This window comes from Anopheles stephensi, chromosome 3, assembly GCF_013141755.1.
Source record: "Anopheles stephensi strain Indian chromosome 3, UCI_ANSTEP_V1.0, whole genome shotgun sequence".
Classification (NCBI taxonomy): domain Eukaryota; kingdom Metazoa; phylum Arthropoda; class Insecta; order Diptera; family Culicidae; genus Anopheles; species Anopheles stephensi.
Genome location: NC_050203.1, coordinates 77104293 through 77126087, shown reverse-complemented (window position 1 = coordinate 77126087; position 21795 = coordinate 77104293). Strand labels below are relative to the sequence as shown.

Below are 21795 nucleotides of genomic sequence, written 5' to 3'. Positions count from 1 at the left end.
ACTTGTAATTATTAATCTTTTTTTAATCGACCGTACTTTGTTAAAGTCATCAAAATAAAAAAAAAGTTTCTTTGAAAAATATTAATACAATATATTTAAAAAAAATCATCTTCAATGAGCTGCATCAGTAGCTTATGAAAATTTAGGACAAAAAAAAACTCATGATGCCTTTTATTACCAGAACAAGTCATATATTCAAATTAAATTAAGAAAATGAGCACCAGCAAGAGATAAAATGTCATCATAAACCGTTCTCCTTAGTTACTTACCTTCTTTTACTTTCTCAAGTAATGTACTTAAATTTTATAAATTTTCTTCATAAAGTACAGCTTTCATTTCTCAATGAGAGTTAAATTAAATCAAACAAATAACAAACAATCGTTTGGTTTCTTTTTATAATTGTACATCATCATCCCGATGCGTGTGATTTATTTAGTCTTCTGCAATTTATATATGTATAGATTTGTATTAATAATATCGATCAACGTATTAATTCCATTAATTCGCCGGCCTCTTCCGTTACCTAGCCTCTTTCCAATCGGTCCTGCGATCCTGCCTTCCTAACAAGAATATCCCACCGCGGCATACATACACAAAAAAATGTACACGAAACTCTAGAATCTTAAATTCCTAATGCGCGGGCATGATGATTGCTATCACCGGCTTACACACTAACACACCACGTCTTAGGTACACGTACGACGCGTTATAACTGGGAACACCGATGCACTTCTCTCTCTCTCTCTCTCTCTCGTTCTCGCTGGGCCTAGTTCTCTACATTCAAATCACTCTGGCGTGGACCACTTTACCCTTGCGCCACTGTATTGCACACTTCATCTACTCTCTACATCTCCTTCGATAAACCTCACGCCAATCGAAGCAACCCTCGACCCGAACACTTCGCCCTGTTACTACGAAGCTCGATCGAGTGAGAGCGCCCTCTTACGGTGCGACGGCCGAAGCTACCGCTGTCACAGTGATTGCTGCTGATGCTGCGGTGAGCTGTGGCGCCACTGGTGACAGTCCACCGAAGCTCATGCCGGACGTATGCTGGTAGTACTTCTGTCAGAACACCTTCCCGATGAAGGGACTGTCGGTGACAGCCGCTGCCGCCGCTAGCCGTTGATGGTGGTGATGGCGTCCGGTTGGCATGAGAAACGGACTGCCATAGTCAACGCCTGCTCCGCTTACTCCATTGCGCATAGCAGCTGCTGCAACGGCTGTGTGATGAAGCGCCGCCAGTGACGATGCACTAGACCACGAGGGGACGGGCGATGAGCGGGATTGAAGTTCCGTCGCGGGTCCAACACTGACGTGTCCGTGGGGATGTGGTGGTCCGTGGGGAAGGCCTGTCCCGTGCAGATGAAGCGAATGGTGAAGATGCTGCGGGGACGGATGATGGTGGGTTGTGGGCGAGCCAGACACAGTGGGTGTTGCTGGTGCGGAGGTTGGTGCTGAAAGTGCGGCGGGAGGCGGTGGTGGTGGTAAGGATGGATGCTGATGTCCAGGAGACCGCGACGCGGAATGCTGACTCGGAACATCCAGTGGAGAGCCTCGATGGTGCTGCGGAGTACCACAACTTCGCGACCGCTTGTGACCGCCTCCAAGACTCACATCGTGCAGCTTCCGCATGTGCTTCTTCAGATCAAAGTTCCGACAGAAGCCCTTGGCACAGATCTTACACGTGAACGGCTTCTTATCGTTGTGCGTGTGCATGTGAAAGGTTAGATTGTAGATCTGGTGAAACGCCTTGTTACAGATCGTGCACTTGTACGCCTTATCGCCACTGTGCGTCAGCTTGTGGTTCTTGTAGTTACCCTTCTGATGGAACCCCTTGCCACAGTACTCGCAGATGTACGGCTTGTACCCCGCGTGGATCCTCGTGTGCGTATTAAGCGTGCTGGACCGATTGAAAGCCTTACCACACGTCTGACACTTGTGTGGCTTTTCCGAGGTGTGGATGATCTTGTGCCGACACAGCGTCGACGCCTGCCGGAAGCCCTTGCCGCAGATTTTACAGATAAACGGCCGAGCGCCCGTGTGAACTGGCATGTGGCGTGTAAGGTTGTAGTGCGCATTGAACACCTTGCCACACTCGGGACAGGCGAACGTTTTCTGCTTGGCCGCCATTGCAGCAGCAGCAGCAGCTGACGAGTTGGGCGAACCATCCGGACAACTACCACCGGGAGAGCCTCCCGCCGAACTGCCACTAGAACTCACCGACGAGCAGGTACTGCTGGCTGAGAGATTCAGATTCGCACGTTTTGCACTCGGTTTGCTCTGGTTAGCAGCGGCAGCAGCTGCAGCAGCAGCGGCGGCTGCCGCAGCCGACAGGAGCTGATGATGTCCATGTGAGCCACCGTGTAGATGACGTCCATTAAGCGCTGGATGGCTGTGACCACTCGCTGTCTGAACAACGGAACTAGCTCCCTGAAGGCCTGCGCCTGTCGGTGGTGGTGATAGGGTTGGACTGTGCAGACGTCCCGGAGCACCGTAGGGATGGAGTGCCGCAACAGCCGCCGCATGATGATGATGATGATTGTGATGCTGTTGCTGATGGTGCTGGTGCGTTAGGGCGGCGTACTGAGCCGCTGCACACATCAACTGTCCCGGATAGTACAACAGTGGATACTGACTCAACAGCTCCTGATGACGATTGCTAGCCACGAACTGATGGACCGAGTTGGGAACATACTTCTTGAACGCGGAATCGTACGCTTCCGCCACAGAGCTACCCATCGTTGACGGGGGTTCATAGCAGGGACTCGACCCAGCTGCCGACACCGGGCTCATAGACTTCTCATGACTCTCGTGACGTCGCTTGCGGTACTGGTGACTACTACCGGGCGACGTCATCGATAGCTCGATCGTGTCATCGTCACTCGCCACATCCACTACCGCATCCTCATCATCCTCATCCACATCCTCCTCCATCTCGTCCTCCTCCTCATCCTCCTCGTGATCATCATCTACTCGTTCCCCGTCCTCCTCCCGATCCTCAGCCTGTCCCATAATGTTTGCGATCGAAAACTTCAACGTACCACCGCTGGGTCGCTGAATCTTCGCCACCGGCCGGTTTGCCATCGACTGTATTCTTTCAGCCACACAGATTGTGCCGGCCGCACTCGTCACGGTCGTAACGGACTCGTGGGGACTCGGAACGGTGTGGCGCTCCGTTGCGTCCGTTGCAGACTCCGCATCTGCTGGGGCGGCTCCTTCCATTGTGGGACTCTTCGCTGTCAGCGGTATTCCTGGTGGGCTACACGGTTCCTGCATGCCACGGGGACTCTGTACGTACGGAAAGGACAAAACAATGAGAGAAAAAGGTTAGATTTGTCATTACAGAAATTCATTATCACACACACACACCGCATGACATCGGGATGATTGATCGGACAATCGTCCAAATAGAGACTTTTGGTCTAAAACAATGCCTGACGCGCGATACGCCCATCGGAATTTACTCCGCCCGTGGTTTTTGTTCCTCCTAATTATGTTTTACCAACAGTGCTACAAACAATTTGAATGCCCTCCCATTGTTGCAGCTGTTTGTTTCGTACCTTGTTTTACAAACACACTAATTCGGGGCAAACCGAGGGGGGGGGGGGGGAAATCCTTCAACTCGGTTCAAGAAAATTTGAATCACACTCGCACACGAATTGGTTATTGAATTTCGACGTCCATTGTAAGCAGAATTGATCCTTGAGCGAGAGCATTCTCACACCCCGTGTTGATGCAAATATTGAACGAATGTTTTCAAACTGGTATTGCAAATATTGATCAAAGTAGTCGGTATTGTGAAAGGGAAATATTGAAAGGGGTATTTTTTTAAAAATATTTCCTCCTTCGTTAATAATAAATCTATCATTTGTTATAAAATTTACGGCATGTTTGTAACTGCTATGAACAAAAGTTACAAAAACACAGAAAACCAATTGGAATCACTCCATGATACGATCTCCACTAGTAAACTGATGCGATAAATAATGCGCCTAAAGATATGCAATTTAATGCTCAAAACTGCTAAAGTAAGGTAGAATTACTCAGTACACTAAGGGAATTCATTAAATTAAAGATATCTGTGAATTTTTTGAAAACTTGGAAAATCAATACAATAATTTTGGGCAAAGACCAGTTTTAGATAATAATTTAAAGGTTGCCCTCGGTAGGGATCTGATTATTCTCACAATTTGTTACTTTATGTTTGTCTGACTGAGATATACGCTATTCTAAGCAATTATTCTGTGTAAAGTATAAATTTTATACTTAAATTTTGTATGAGTCGCCATTGCCAAATATTTAGTTCAAACCCAAATAATCACCATCACATCCTTAATCATATGAGAAAAAAATCCATTTAGAAAAATACGTACAAAATAAACCATGATGCGAAGTAATGCTCGTTGACCGTAAAGGCTGGCGAAGGATATCGGCGACCACCACCGTGTCCCCTTTTATGCGCCCAACAGTTTCACCCAACACCCAAGTCTTATCACCACACTCCGCAATTGTCCGGGAAATTGTCTCTTAATCGTTTTTATTTTTCCCTTCTGCTTTAGAAGCTCCACTCGACACTTCAAATCAGCGCAACCAGCATCTGCTAGGCTGCAAGACGTCTGCCCATCATGGGTTTTAATTTACGCCTTCTCGACACACCCACTCGACGCCAATTGTTTTACACACTCGCCGACCAACCAACCACACTTGACACTCTTCGAGATCTCTCGCACACACACACGTAACGGCCGATCGTTTCTCCGGAAGTGTTGGAAACTCAATTAAGGAAATTAATTCAATTGATTGTGCCAAGTGGTCCTTGCGGGGAGTTGCTCCCCGGGAACGCTCTTAATTTATGCTAACCCACATGAGCGTCTTATCACAAGCAGGCACATGAGTGTTCACTGGCGAGAACAACCAGGAAGCAACACTTTGGAGTATTTCTTGAGCAATATTAACCTCTTCAGAACATCTGAGTGTAATATTGATAATAAGTAAGCGGAGTTCGATGCACATTCCCACCACACCACACTTGCTTGATAATTTTCACACGTCCAACACTTGTGCACACTTGTGTAACTCGTCGTCTTTCAAATAGTTCGTAAAGACGATAATCTTCAATCCGATTTCGTAAAAGATTCCCTTGCAGTTCTGGGACGACCGTGTTCGCCTATCGTACCACTCGGTTCGGCAGTTGAGACTGTTCTGACGAGCAACCGGGATTGAAGAATCGCACCAGAGTCCTCCGTACGGAGGACGGACAAAACACGGACACGGCAGCCCTACCAACCCTACATCCTTGCGAGACCCCTCCCTCTCGACGAAGATTCAGCGATTCCCTTCGTTCCCTGGTCGCTAAATCAGAGACACACTCACACACACACACGCAGAAAGTCCCCGCGCTCATTCGCCGACATTTGCAGCCTGCGCAGTACACGCACACGCACACACAGGAACACGAATATCCCTACCAGGAAGGAGAAAAAAAACGGCACAAGGCACCTCAAAAAGGACACAGGGACTCGCTACTGCTCTAACCGCTGCCAGGGTGTGGAAAAGGACATTCTATGTACACAAACCCTCACACACACACACAGAGGCAGAGAAGAGGACGCACTAGAATCATTTGTATCCTGTGTCATCCACTCCGTGATTCCTTCCTCGAGCCCCTCGTATTTTTTTTTTCTCTCCGCCTATTCCTCTTGTGGCTGTAGATGTGTGGCGTTCCCTACTTGGGTTGAAGAAGACCAGGGCCAATGTTGCACACTTCGCGATGACCTCGCCTCTTCAGCAGCTCATCCCCATCAGAGTCCCCGTCATCATCATCATCGTTGACGGGTTTACGGATGAGCAATCCCGAAGGTCCTTTTACCGACGGGTGACGCCCCGTTATTTTTCGCCCACTGATCGCACACACTGATCCGAATCCTGCTGATGCTCATCGCCGTAGTCGTCGGCGTCATCGCCGTCTTGGGGTTGGTCGGCGTCCCACAATCCTGACGCACGCGCTTTCGGCCGGCCCAGTCGAAACAGGACAACCGAGGGCAGAACGCGGTCGTCTGCTCTTTTTCACTCACTACTACAGGCGCCCTAGCCCGAAAAACCGACCTACTGAGTGGATGAGCAAACAGCGGACGGGCTGTTGTTCGCCGTGGCTGCGAAAGAACTGCTGGGTTGCGCCCTGCACACACAAAAAAACGACCAGCGATATGTACCGGGATCGGTGTAAGGTGGGTTCCGCGCCGTGGTGGGGTAGCACCGGTTCGGTTGCTATATTCTTGTTAGCTCATTATCGTACACTTGAGTAGCTGTGACGTTGGGCTCGGTGCCTTTTTTTGGTTGTAGCTGCTTCGTGACACTCCACGCGCTCTCTCTCTTTCTCTCTCTCTCTCTCTCTCTCTCTCGCTGGCTCGCTATTTTAATTTGAAAAGACCACCGTCACCGGGTTGACAAATCCGGATCCTGTTCCTCCGGAAAACCTCCCCACACACACACACACACATACACACTTCACTACTTGGAACAGGTCGGGCGATGGCCAGATAGTGTGCAGGAATGTACCCGAGTGTTGGGGGGAGCCGATGGGGGAATTAAGCAAACAGTAAATAGAATCAAAACCTCGAGTCGAGAGGAAAGCGTAGCAGTAAAAAAACCCAAACGGTCACGCTTTTTGTAGCGTGTTAAGCTGAAAGCTCACCCACGAAGACCAGGGAACCAGGGAAGGAAATCTTCTCTCGCCGAAGGAACCGAAAGTCGCGTGTGGAAAGCGACAGTGACAGTAAATGGGTAAAGCCCGGTGCAGCACACGGTGGAGCGTGAAAATATATGAACAATCTTTTGTGCACCGGGCTGGAATGGATGCCGCCGACGCAGATCGGCATTTCTTTCTTTGGTGGGTGTAGTAGCTTTGCAAATCTTCTTGTGTACCGACTGGCCTTATTAACGAACCACCCAAATGGGTAGTCGTTAAGCAAATTTATTCCATTGACAGGGGGGGGGAACAAATCAATATTTTCCACACTGGTGTGGGCTGGTAAGAAATACAGCTTTCTTACCTATTTTTTCTTTTTTATTCAGCTTACTATTTGAGAGTAATTTTAAATATAAAAAAAATATATTTTTTGTAGAAAATAAAAAATAAGTCCTGCAATTTTTGTCCTTGCACTAAGAATGTCCTAATGTACTACATTAGTGTCAGGCGTATTGCCTAATATTAGGCGCACATATGTCAACATTAAATATGGGGTTAAAAGAGATGCGGAAATTTAATTGAACTAGCTACCTGCACCGAGTATCCTCATCAGCAGACAAAATGCAACAGTGAAGTGCCGTATCAAATATTGTCCACAATTCGTACAAAAGCTACTAACATTATGATGAAAAATGATAGCGTTTTTTTAATAAATTTAATTGTTAAACTTGCATGAAGTTTCTGTGCCTAATACAGTGTGGATTTCGATATACGAACATTTCTATCATATTTAAACGTAAAACACACAAAAACTACGAAAAACATTTGAAATAAGAACAATTATTAACTAAACATGTTCTGGGTAGCACTCAAAATAATTATGTAAGCAATTGATAGGCTGCAGTGGCAAAGATACAGCATTTTTACATATGAAATATATAAATTTGATTTCTGATTTTTACATTTCAAACTTTAGCAATACGTCAAGCGGTGCTATATGAATTGAAATAATAAGCCTCAAATATCAAGTTTATTAAATAATAATTTAAATGAAACAAAACTAAAAAAAAAATAAAAAAAGTTAGCTTCAATTGCAAGTGTTAAATCCTTTGTTTCCTTAGCATTCTGATTCAGCAATCTGATTTATTTTATTCACGCTCTTTCCCGCGATAGAACTATGTATCGAATCCCATCCGAACCTTCTCTTTGAACGTTGAACTGACTATTCAACCACAAGTCAAGCTAGCTATAAATGGCACACTACACTTGTCGAGATTTATGCGGCAAAACAGAAGAAAACAAAAGTAATTTTATTTACCATTTCAATATTTTAACTTTTGCTGCAAAACATTTTATAAAAATATTGTTTAATTGCTAACTTTTCAAAAAAAAAATAGTAATATTTTTTTAACTTTTAAAAATTTCATAAGCATAGCATTCCTATTGTAACGTCTAACATACAATGTTGTCTCCATATATGCAATTTGCAACGAAACATAAATCAGCATCGATGATTCGAGTGCACTGGCACACACACCAACTATAAATAGACAATCGGGGGTTTATCCATCTCCCCCCTCCCTCCCTCCCATCTCATCCACTAGGTTCCAGTGAAGAAGCGTCCGAACCGCAAACACCACACAACAGCCCTGCGAATCAAACCAAACGCGATAATTTCACAATCAAACGCAACGCACGGCGCGGGCAGATATACACAGCACACAGCACGACAGAGTCAAGTCAAGATGATGATGCTCGGCGATGCGTGAAGAAATAGTGCGCACGACGACGATGACGAAGCGAAATGTGAGGGGGGTTTGGATGGAGGGGCAAGAAAGTAGTGTGAAAAAATCGCAAAAAATAAACAAAGCACACACACACAAAAGACGACGCATGCACGCATCGGCGCTGAAAACGTCGGATTACGTTACGGAGCAGCTGTATGGAAGATAACGGCCCTCCCGTACATGCGACCGTGTGGCCTAATGGAGAAGGCGTCGGACTTCGGATCCGAAGATTGCAGGTTCGAGTCCTGTCACGGTCGAGCGAAATGCAACGCTGTTTATTGATGTTTAGATGGGATTATAAACATTGTCATCTTCTATGCACACAAATCTTTGTTCTACAGAATAGAGTATAGTGTGTTGTGTGTAGAGAGTAGTAGTTGTCAAGTTTCGCTTATTTTTTTAAGAAGGAATTAAACTACAATAAATTAAATTGGTTTGTATAGTTGTTGTGTTGTGACATAAAGGGAAATTATATACAACTAATTACGAATATATCATTGCTTTCATACACCGTAAACACGTTGCTTTCTTTTTATAGACAAAACTATCCTATATCATAGCTCTGCCATCCCAAAGTCGCATCCAAGACTAGGTACAGGATAATAGGGACACAAAGCCCATCCAACCCTAACCTCGTTAAACGTACAAGTAGTTGAACCAGTACGCCCTCTCTCTCGTACGATACGGCACGGCACAATAATAAGCAAAAATCACCTGGCGTGTGCCACGTACACTTCCGACCGTATCCGACCGACAAGTCCCCAAGGATCGTGTGCGTTACATGAGCTGATGAAGCATTTCGGAAGGAAGCACCTGTCTCGCTTGTATTGTTGCCTTGCCCCGACCATTAATGAAGCAGCATCTCACCGGCTGCACAAGATGCACAAGCAGACGTTGCGTTGCTCACGCAGCAAACAATGACGCCCCCGATTGCTCAATTCAAACTCTATCAAACAGGGCAGCAGCAACAGCAAAAACCCTGTCACTTCATCGTCCCGGTCTCACATTCCACCTTCTTCGGGGGTTGTGTGCCCTTGAGACACGATGGGCGGAAGATGGTGGAAGCGGGATAGAATTACATCAGACGCACGTCTACACAGCCTACAGGATGTTGGATCTACACGGTGAAGAATTCTTATCCAGCCGAATCCTTTCCGTGTCCCGTGACCTCCCCCGTGTAAAGCACACAAGCACACACTTCTTCTCGTCCCGGGCTGGCTGGAAAAGGACGCACCAGTGATGACGTCCCTGACCAGAGCTGGCAAAACAATCAACGAAACGATGCAAAATTAATGAAGAATTTACCGGACAAGGAAGCAGCTCCAGGTCCGGGAAGAAGTTCACCGTGTCTGGTACACTTCTCAGGGCTCAGGCCTAGCCGGGTTCCGGGTTGGAGCTGCTACTTGAAGTCGGTGTATGCCAGTATGCCGCAGGCATAGCCACTGCACTTTCCTTTCCTTTTTCTGTGGAGCGAGAGAGCCGTTCCGCAGAGTTGTGCATTTGTGCAGGGATGGAATTCTTCAGGCCCAGACATTGGGACGTGCCTAAGTTTGTGCGCCGTATCCCCGGAAACCCACAATGGATGTGTTCAAGAAGTCACGGCTGTCTGCCGGGCATGGCAGAGACTCTTACTGCTCGCCGGAGGCTTTCCATCGCACAATCCGTTTTCGAGTGTGGAGCAACAAACCCACCCACTCGGCACTGCACCGGCAAAGTACAAATTCAATTGCACACTTACTTGCCTGTGCCGATGAACTTCGGCACTCCAACCCGACATGGCAACAGTTTTTGTTTTCCTGTTTGTATTGGTCCGGAGATTTTTACTCGACTCGCCACTGTACGTGTGGGCTGGTGTGGTGAGTGGCGGACCTGCCGGGTGTCCAGAAGTACAATCTGGACAATCGAAATATCTGCAAACAAACGGCATTCCTTACCCCTGGAGGGAATTGTGTTCCGACGCGACAGTCTGCTTTTACTCGAGAGAAGGATGTCCTCTTGGCAGGTTGTCCTGTCTCAACAGCTGGCTCGATTGTAGGCTTTGTACAAAACAAAAGGATATGTTGTTGATCGACCGTACGTGTGCGTGTGTGTGTGTGTGTCAACAATACGATCAAAGTGTGAAAATCAACTTTATAGGAAGGAAAAGCTCCATCGGAGGGGATTAATATTGAATGGCCGATTATTTGAGGCAATACCGACACTAAAATGTCAGGTTTACATAGGTGTTAAAATATTCTACAGGAGATTTGGTAAAAAATCATTCAAATGAGATAAAAATTAAAAGAGAATTTTAGGATCCAAAACAAGTCTTTATCACGTAAAAGCATGTAAGAATAATTAAGGCGAGAAAAAAATGATTTATAAAAATATAATAAAATAAGAACACTACATTTTTATTAAAAATAAAACATTTAAAACACTAAACTAGAACTAAAGATTATAACAAATCGAATGAAACGCTTAAAACGTTTGTAAAATAAACACAGAAAAAACGTGAAAGTAGAAACAAAAAAAAACAAAAATCTAAAGCAAAAAGCAAAACCAAACAGTAAGAAACAATGAATGAGCAGAAGTTTTGTGTAGTAAAATCGAGGGCCGCTATTTCAGGTTAAGTGGCTTTTTGAATGTTAGGTTTTGTAATATGCTGATTTTCATTTTGATATCTGTTTATTCATCTAACGCTTCTTAGTCTTTTTGTGTTTCCCTTTTTATATTTTATTTCTTTTTTTCCTTATTTGATTTGTTTCTTATTTTTTATTTATGTTATTTCTTGGATGTCTTTACTATTATCTTCTGCATTGGTTTCTTACATTATATTTAATCTTATTTTCTTTTCCTTTCTTCTTGTTGGTTGTTTTGCTTACTTTTGCTACGTTGTCTTTGTTCGTTTTTGCTTCTTCCTTCGTTATCTATCTTTCTCTATTGACTTCTTTTTAATGAAGTCGTTCCGAGGCTTCTTTTTTTGAGACCATAATTTTCTGCTTCGAAGCAACAATTTGTGGTATGTTATCATCAATATATCAGTCATTATTTCTCGAAATTGCAGGTATCTTTTATGCAAGTGATGTTGTTGATTTTTTTTTATAAATCGTTGACATTTATCAAAGAATCTGTCAACAGCAAGAAATTGAACAACAGCAATTGAACCACCCTCACACCAAAACCGCTCATTTAATGGTACAATCTCTTTGTACGCCTGGACCTCTTGAGGATTCCTCGTCCTTGGCCGCATCAACGTACCATTCTCCGCCCAACAACGAGCATATGGGCAGCCTGTCAAGCTGCGAGTCCGTTGCTCATTGCTCCTTATTTTCTCCCGTCCCTAACGATCACTTAGCGCCTGTCAAATTGCATCACTGTCAACTGCAGTGGTCGCATTCGTTCCGTTCCGTGCTCTGCCTTAAGGATAATTTGATATTTTAATAAGAGCGCCGTACACCGTGCTTTCTTCTCCTAGAAGAACGCTATACATAACGATGCAGCAAGAATGCACCTTCCACGGCGGGTAGCCATCCGGAAGGGCACAGGCTGGGAGGAGGACGACGGGAGCTGAAGTGCTTCTGCTTCTCTTCGAAGTTGACGAGGCTCATTTTTCCTTTCCGATTGTGCGATTTCCTACCAATTCAACAAAACAAACCACCGACCCCCGTCGACGGTGTATTGTGTCGGGGGCACGATGCTTCCGCCACACCGGAAGTAACCCGGCTCGTGTACCGGTTCTCTCCCTTTTCCCGGTTCCCGGGATCTGAGCGATCGGCCTGGATGAACTTCTCCGCCCAGCCCAGGTGAGCTATTGTGAAGTGATGCCGACCAACCGTCCGACCGATTGCTGGGGTGTCCTCTTGCGAGTGCGCGCGCGACCAGGCATTGCAGCCTGACAGCACAAGCGAAACAACAGGGCAGGCGACGTCTTACAGACGCGCGAATACAAGACGTTTGTCCCGGTTTGATAGCAGCTGAAGGCAAATCTTAAGGCGTACGGACGCGTGTTGCGATTTCCGGTTAATTATTCGGCAGCATATTCTTTTCGGGCTGTGATGTAGACTTTTTTGTTGTTGCTGTTGCTGCTGTGCTCTTTATTCTCTCGCTCTTACTCGTCCCTGTTTTACGACAGTGCGTGTGTGCGTTGAGAGGTTGAGAGGACGGTACATTGTTAAATGCTCACGCCAATTAACTGACAGTTGGCTCGTGCCGGTGGCATTATGAATTGTGTTAGGTCATTGCTGGGCAGGGAAAGAGGGAAGCCGGTGACGCGATGTGAGGAAGTTTTAGCTTAATAGTACAAAATAACATTAAACTAGCATTTAGAAATGGTAAAGAGGCATTAAAAGGAATTTCTTTAAGAGCAGATTGCATAAATTCAGGCAATTTTAATTTAAAATTAAACCTCTCTTAATTTTAAGTATTTGCTTGAGAATGGGTCTTGAGATTATTGAGACCAAACATCTCGCGGATTGCATACTTCCAGGCTAAAGGGTTTATAAGGCAAACCCTTCTTTATTACAAGTTCTTTTTACGGCGGATATTTATTGCTTATTAAGACAAGAGGCAAAACCATTTACATATGCATAAATTCAGTTTTAAATGATAACACTTCCATTTCTATAAAGTGTTCTTTTACATCTTAAAAATTCATATGACTCCTTTAATGTTGTCCTCATACATACATCTCGGATCTCGAATCTCGAAACAGATGCTCAAACATGTCACTCGAAACTGATCTTCTATTCTTGCATGAACCTCTGACATGAACAACACACCCCGAAGAGGCAGGATATATATGCTCGCACTAATTGCACTCATAGATTGGTCCTTTGGCGCTCACCTGGCACAAGCTGGGACACGTGTTCCGTCGAAAGTCGCGTCCTGCCTACATGCGCCACACCGGCACGAATGAGATGAGTGCGTACCGTCAACATTTCGGCCAAGTACCTCAAGTTTGTGTATGTGTCTTCCTTCCATTATGCTGAAGGGTGTTGAAGAAAAAATGCGATCCATATGCAAATCATCTTACAAACGCTAACACGCTGCAAGGCAATGATTCGACCAAGGTTTGATGTACTTCCGGTGCTTTTTCTTCCCCCTCCCTTGTTAGAGAATTCCATCGTACCTCTTGGCAAATCAGGCAAACCAGTTTCAAATTCCTTCCCGTTTTTTTTTTTTGCTGGATGGACCTTAGGGATTGCACACGTGGGCACGATAAAATAGCGTTGCCTTGGTGCGTCCTAACATCTGTCCACTGGGTACTTCCGGTGGTCCAACACACACACACACACTGGTGCACGTGTTCGATGACGCCTTCCACCAAAGCACCGAGCAGCGTCTTTCTCGTCCCAACAGCCCAACACGTTCCCGCTTCAAAACTCTCCCCCTCCAAAACGGCACACAAGTTGATTAAGAAATTATACGCTCGTTATCGCGAGTGATCATTCTATTAAAATGTCACGACTTATCGCAACTCCAAAACCCCCCCCGGATGCAGTCACTGGTGCGCTGCTGAAATCGACCGAACTTCTTCCAGGCGTCTCGTAGTAACGGGCCCGGCGTAATGCGAACAAAACAACACACCCTCGAGTAAGAGACGGCTAATCGCATGATCCAATCTACTATGCAAATTCTATCATTCATCGGAGGTGAGCATCGCTGAAGAGTGCGATTCCCGTTCCCGTTAGCTGAAGCCTTTCAAGTGGCAGCTAGGAAGAAATCAGGGAAACACGATTTGCTCAACAGCTATGGTTCACGCGGATGGATTTGGTAGGCGTTTCTAAGTCTTGATATTCTTTTCTCAATTTTTATTTAAGTTTTCGTTTTTACCACTTAAAATTTGTAATTTTTGGTGTAACTTTTATGATTCTATATCCTTTTCTTCTCTTCTATTCCTTCTTCTCATCCTTATTTTACTCCTTTTTTCATATTTCACTACTAGTACGTAAATGTTTGTGTCGTTTCTGTTTTACTTTTCATATTTTTCTATTTTTTTTCTTCTTTCACATTGTCAGCTTACTTTTCTATTTTCCTGTTTTAGTTTTTATTTTATATTTTTTGTTTCCTTCCTGTTTTTATTATTTTTTTTTATTTTTTTTTATGATTTTTGTAAAAGTAAATTTTTTTTAGCGGCTATTAGATTTCTTAACTCGCTGTCTATCTCTTTTTTATTTTATTTTTTTTAAGTTAAACTAAAGTTGGAAAAATATGAAAATTTAATCCTTAAGACACCCAAAACTTGAAACTAACAAAGAAACATTCTCCAAAGGCTTTTACTTAAGCTTGACAAAAGAAAACGTCTCATTTTCAGTATCACTTTTCGTCCTTTTTTTTTCGCCCAAACACCAAAGCGCGATAAGAACGTGCCCGGGGTGCGCATTTTACGCGCTGTCCCATTTTCCGCCCAGGGGAAATTTCCACCTTTCCGCTAGATTTTCCAACATCGATCAATCGCGTCCGATAAGCACCGCTGTACGTGATCAAGCCAGCTCGCGTGACTTATCTATCGGGGAGGATCTGTTTTCCAAACGTCGCGAGTCAGCCAACAGTAAAACAACACCATCGGAGAAGCAAAAAAGGGAACCCCAGAAAACGACCCACTTCCGAACGAGAAGTAGAAACACTTCTGCCCTTTTTTTTTGTTACGACCGGATGTAGGTGGCGAAGAAAAATAGCTGCTGAAAGTCGAACCGGAACCGGACAGATGGACTGCAGGTGGGGAAGATAACTGCCAGCGTACGGATTTCCCCCAAGGAACGGGAAAGGGAAAAGAAAATGTGCAATTTGTTCTTTTCATTACCGCGGTATGCGCTTCGATAGGGAAATGTCAAGCTGAAGGGTACTAATTTTGTAATTTATCACCTTCGCGAACGGCTGTGTGTCGGCCAATTCAAGTGGGTAAGCATTTATCGGGCTGTGGCTTGTGCTGATTTTTCACCTTATTTCTTGAAGCGATAAACAAACTGATTGTTTGTCTTGAGTTTAGGTATTTAACTGAGTAGTGTACTGTGCTATGCAGGTTGCATACTTTTAGGCTGCGATACTCTAAAATAGAGTATTCAGTCGACAGAGGTTAATAGCGCCTAATCAGGACGATTCTACGGTGTAGTCAACCACCTGAGACTCTAGTATGAATCAGAATATCTAGGTGGGAAAAGGAACTACTGAAAGAGATTTGAAAAAATCTCGAAACATCCACACAAATCCAAAACATAAACGCTCGGCTGCATTCCTTTTCTATGAAAGCAAAATCGTGCTTCAGCATAACAATCACAACACAAACATATCGCTGGTGCCTAATCCTTCCCCCGAAACAGCTAAATCGTTTTCTCACATTAATGCTCACCGAAAACCGATCGCATTCAATAAAACAATACCATCGTTGAGCGATTGTTTCACATTTTCCATTTCCGCCACAAGCGAATGAAACAATGAAGCTGCCACTGTCTGGTACGGCTGCACGCCAAAGCACAAAAGATGTTTCAACTGCTTTCCACTGCCGTGTGCCGGCCAGCTCAGCAGCTCAATCACCATACACATGCCCACCAGCACATCGCGCGGGACCACAATATTTGCCAATATTTATCATAAATTATCGGGCATTTTCCTTTCACCGGTGGTAAATATTTTCACCACACACCACCGCGGGAGATTTTTTGGCTCGAAACAAACCTTCGTCTACTCCAGCGCGTGATCCTACTCAGCACAGCTTTGTTTCCCCGATGGTTTCGATTCGATAGATCTGGGCTGGGTGCAATTTCCCAGCCCCTGCTTAATCCTGAGCGTGCGGAAGAGAAGCGAACTCTATCCGGCTAATGAGCTCAACATCTGCGCATTGCCAACCGGCCGTTTGTCGGGCCGCAGTTCAAAGCGAACCAGCGCTGCAAACAAGCCGCTACCTGTGTTTTACCATGCCGAATCGATGTTTTCTCCGGTGGCCCGTGCCGTTGGAAGCTGACCGACTAGCCGCGTGGGCGAGAAGTGCCTGCCGAGAGTAATCCTTTAATGAGGTTATTATCCGATTGCGGTGATGGTGGTGGTGGTTTTGGGATGGCCCGGGTGCCTCAGCCAGGTTTCACACACGTTCGGTCATTGATGATCTGGCACAAACGGATCAGCATCCAGCATGCTCGCTACTGAAGATACGGAGCTATGGTCGGGATGTGTATCAAGATCCGTAAACGAAGTGATTGATTATTTGCGGCAGTATCGGTAGCACAGAGCGAGGAACTCTTGTCTATGTTGGTAATCTGTTATGGAGGCAACTTTTTTAACTTTATATCTCCGGCAACGATAAGGTTTGTAGTTACTGGCCGCTAAAATTAGGACACGTGTGCAGATGACGTAGACAGCGTACAGAAGAGACTCACAAATAATATCTCGTCAAACAGACTTGCTTAGTGAGCAATATACACAGGACGCAAGAGCAAACCAAATTCTTCGATCGAAGGCTCTTGTCGGTCTTTATTGTTAGTACTATCAACCAAAGAATTTTGATGGGTTTTTTGAGGTGACTTGGTATTCAAGACCAGCGAGAATAGTTCAAGATTAGCTAGAACTGCTGCTATAACACCTTCTTTGTGCTCATCGATAAATCGGTTAGCTAGTAGAGCCCCAAGTAATGTTGATCTCATCATTTCGAATATCTTGATCATGGAGCTCCCATTCAGCTACAAGTGATTTTCTTCAGATATTCTATCTAAAATAACTATCTTCGCATGTCTCTACATTTTTAATCGATATAGCGAAGTGTCACCGTGAATATATAGTCTCTAAGCTCAAAGCTTTCTTCAAAATGCCGTATGATGACTTGCAGGCCCAGTCTAAGGCTTAACCGACGACATTACCTGATAGCACAATAAATTGCGTTCAGTTCACAATTTTATGCTCTCCCCAATATGCTCCGTTTTATAACAGTCTTTTGCTAGAAGGAAGATTTACGAGCTAAGACCTGGATCAGCATGTAGATTCTGAGTCTCAAGGTCCTTATTGCTGAGTCAAGTCACCCTTTCTAGAATATAAATTTTATAGTCCGAGATCTCAAATAAGATTCCGGGACTAACTCCAGAACGATTGAGTGTTTGAGAGCGATCTCCAAACTAGCAACTTCAATCTCAATCTGCTCAGTAATATTTTCTTGCTGAGTTTGGGCCAAAGATTCTATTTGAAATTATTAATACTGAGCTATATGGCCTGCATTCCAATTTTCCACACACGCACCAAATATGTCTATTAATTGTTCCCCTGCGTATATCCATTTCCTCTAACCACCACCGCCATCCAAAAGACAATAGACTGCAGGTTGCACACCACCGGTGCAACAGCACGATGCACAACTTCCCACATCCGCGTACTCGCGCACGGCAGTTGACAGACGGTTGACGCCATCGTCAGGCACGTTTTGCTCCCGTGCAATCCCCGTTGTGTGCGGTCGCTGTTGTCCTGGTGCGGTTCTTTCTGGTATCTTCAAATTGTGCTCACCCGGCAATGCACCTCGGATCACGAAATGTGCTGCTGCCACGCGTGCATATTGTTTGGTGCATAGCGATTAATTGTCGCGCAGGGTATTCGAGTGACGGACGGCGTACCTCACACGAAGCGTACCACACACAGCGCGCGGCTGCATTTTCCATTATGGAAATTGCACGCAGGAAAAAAAAGTTAGGTAAACGTGCCATTTTGGTTGTTTTGTTAAAGTCCCTGGAGGAAAATTCTGGCGGGCCTAACACATAGAAGTGAAGAACACGAGCTCATTGTTCAGGTCCCCAAGAACACAGAACAGATAGAGCTGCTTTAACGCACTAATGGATGTTATTAATTCCAGTAAATACTAGTCACAAACTATTCAAGAACAATTCTTCCTCATGCTCACATACATCCTCCTTTATACCTTTCTCACCGTCCAAGCGATGCGCATCTTCCCACACCCTGATCCGGTGCAAATGCATACTCTTCATCCCATCCACAAATCACGGAATCCTATCGGTTCGTCCAGTCTCATCCTTCCGCACCATCTAGCTCTAATTGCTCTAATTTGCTAAACTAACAATACCCAATTAAAGCAGAAGCTTCTTCGCATCTCCGCTCTGTGCCACCTTCAGCGCGGACTCGCCCATCTCATCTCATTTTTCAATTTATGCTCTACAAGATAGCTTCGGGCCAGCTCCGAACTCCCTGCTCCCGGATCATTCATCTTTGCCGGCTCGGACCGGATTAAGGATGTTTTCGAACGGATTAGCCTGGTTTCGGCGGGCAACCCCGGCCAGGGAAGCTTCTGCTCCCGTACAAACGGATTATCTGCCCACATCGATTTACTTTTGATTATTTCGTTACGGTCCTAGCTTCAGCATCATCTTCAGGTGATCACCATCTCAGCGTGGGCAAGGATAAGCTGGTCTGAATTTCGGGATGGAGAGGATTTGGGCCGTACTGCTACTTCCACTTGGTCGCCGCGAGGTTCCCAAACTCCACCCGGGGGAAGCGATTAGGAAGGAAGAGCAGCCCCTAATGCTTCGCTAATGAAAAGTAATGGTCAGATTGTTTTATTCGGTTAAAAGTTTAGTGACCCATGCGGGGTTTTGAAGACAAAGCGGAATGTGTGTGGACATGTCAAAATGCATGAGGACATGCGGACAGTTTGCAAATATTGCACCGTTTGTTGGGGGGTAAATATTGTCCCAACATCGGGCCATAAGGACGAAGGGACGGAGCACAATATCGGGTCGGTAAGCTGGATCAAAAACCCATCCACAAAACATACTGTGCAACGTGTGTCCGGTGACACAGGACACACTGATTATGACGGTGATAACAAGGAGCAGCGCTTAAGAAGGATCGTTGGATCATCCCACTTACGTATCAACAACCGGTCGCTCACTGTCTCTCTGCACAACACTGTTGAGACCAGTGGGGGGAGGAGTTTTGCGTTCGTTCACGCTCTGTTTCGAATCCGGTCACCATCGAGAAAACCCTGTGCTGCGGAACTCCACACCAAACTCCCACGGGAGCTAAATGTCTCCTCCCTGCTGCTATGTTGATTTCCCACTTTTTATGATGCTCCGTTTAGAGCCAGCGGAAACAACCACCGGTAATCGGTGTTTGGTTTTAATTTGGAACAACAAACATATTGCTGCCGGCTCGGGGGAAAACGGATGACAATGTGGTCGTCCTTTATCCATTCTTTTCCGGGGGGGCTTCTTAAGAGGGGGAAACGGTGAGCGTGTTTTTCCTTGTTTGTTTTTCGCTTCGACTGTGATAATGGTTTACCACCGATATAGACCGATTAATATTGTTGTACGGGAAGGATTCTTGGCTGATGGTACTGTGAAGGGAACGGTACCCTTCTCGATTGTGCTGTTTGCTTCCTCCATTCCATGTTTTCATAATATTCCAGTCATGTTGTTTCAGGATCTTTTCCTTTCATGCAAATAGCATTGTTTTGCTGTTTTGCTTTCTTGGTCTGTTTTGATTTGAAGTTTTGATTGTTATTGTATACTCTTTAGTGTTTTGTTTTATTGCATTTTTTATGTGTCTTATTTTTTTTACTGTTTTACTAATATTTCTTAACTCGTATCTTTTCATATTACTTCTATATTTTTCACCTTTGATTTGTTTAATTTTCTTTTTTCCATTGTAGTTTTAATATGTGTTGTGGACTTCGTTGTTTTTTCTTTATTTAAGCTATTGAAAATAAAAATTTATTAACTTTTTTCTATTTGAATAACAAACTTTGTTATTTATTGTTAACAATTTCTTTATGGAATTGGTTTTTGATTTTTTTTACTACTGTTACTATTTTTACGAAACTCCTTGTTATTTCCTTACTTTTTCCAATGTTTATTTTTAAACGTATTTATCATACGTAAAAATATCTTTTACGTATCTTTTTTCATTACATTTTTTTTTTATCTTCAAGATGTTTTGAACATAATTTTTCTAGCTTCTAGCAAATTAACGTTATGGAACTTGCATACCGTTTGCGATGAAATATTCCACATCAAATTTGTCTCATTGTGGTTCCACCAAACACCACATCATTACAATTCAAAAGCGCCCATGTCAAAGCCAACACCAATCAAACAACCAACCCGACCCTCCTGCCCAGGTTTTCCCCCTTTCATATACACGACCGACACACACACACGCACACCCAAGCATACCGCCTAAAATGGGCAATCCAATTCCATCCGTTTAGTTTTCGTGTCACCGTTCTGTTTTGTGACATCGACCATATCGCCACCAGGAGCACATCGACAGCTCGCAAATGTTTTGTTTCCCTCCCTCGAGAATAGCACCACGGCTTGCACGGCGGGACAGAGCAAAATAATTACCACAGCCCATGGAAACAAGCGGGAAAAATCACGCGGGAAATAACAATCCGCGCCGACACAAAAACCAGAGGCGGAAATCGGAATCGTTCCCGAGGAAAAAAAAAAGCAAGCGTTATGTTGCAGGAGACGATTCCTTGCTGGGATGCTGTGTTTGATGTCATTTTCATCGGCCCCGAGAGTGACGTGTGAATGGTGAATGGCTCTGGTGGGTGGTGTAGCTTTGGTGGGAAAACCCGACCACAATGGAATTACCTTGGCTTGGCGTAGGGTGTAGGAACGTTATCAGCCGAGAGGCCTTAAGAGATGTTTTTATTTAATGCGATAATCTTAGGGAAAATCACTCTAAAAACCATAACTAAACAAAATTCATAAATTATTATTATAAAACTAAATCCATGGTCGTACTAATTTTTATGTAGCTCTTAGCATAAACATACTTAAGTCGATCGTGATCTATTCGCGATTCTGATCGATTCTAGAGTACTGTAAGAAATTATTATTGAACTGTAATATAATAGTTTACAGTATTGGATGAAATAATGCAGGAAGCTTTTATATTTTAAGTCATTTTATTAGCTAAGTTTTATCAAATTACTGTAATTTTAACTAGTGTTAACATCGGCAGTTCGACGGCCGAGGCGATAGCGGCGCCGGTCTTTACATGGCAGCAGCGGACCGAAGTTCAAATCTCTTCCAGGCATCCAGAACGAATATCACTTAATGGGGCTTTTTAAATATTTACTTTGAGCAACTTGGACATTTTTTAATAATTTTGACATAAAATGGCTTAATATTTGTATTGAGTATTTTTTAGTTTCCAGTTTCAACAAAATTTAGTTTTATTTTTTAAAGGAGAAGCAGTTTTAAGATATTTTCAATAATTTTATAAATTCTGGAGGGTGACCTTGTACTATGAAGATCTTGGAAAAGGTCTCCATAACTTAGTATTTTTCTCAAAAGAAACAAATTTTTATGATTTTATAACCTCAATTCCCAGTTTCATTAC

General features: G+C 44.3%; 1 protein-coding gene and 1 non-coding gene across 3 annotated transcripts in view; one reads left to right on the top strand and one right to left on the bottom strand.

Moving 5' to 3' along the window:
• Window positions 1-381: 381 nt before the first annotated feature.
• LOC118510882 (fez family zinc finger protein erm) overlaps window positions 382-21795 on the bottom strand; it is a 29966-nt gene continuing 8552 nt past the window's right edge. The window contains exons 1-2 of one of the 2 annotated variants that reach the window (XM_036053251.1): window positions 4374-4681; window positions 382-3288 (exon numbers count right to left, since the gene is read on the bottom strand). In XM_036053251.1, the coding sequence (XP_035909144.1) occupies window positions 1066-3288; window positions 4374-4385 (2235 nt within the window). In that variant the 5' untranslated portion in view covers window positions 4386-4681 and the 3' untranslated portion in view covers window positions 382-1065. Of the gene's footprint in view, window positions 3289-4373; window positions 4682-21795 lie in introns of those variants that run through there. The other variant, XM_036053249.1, reaches the window with a different exon arrangement.
• Window positions 8660-8732, top strand: Trnar-ucg. Its single transcript has one exon. It is a non-coding gene; the product is annotated as a tRNA-Arg (tRNA).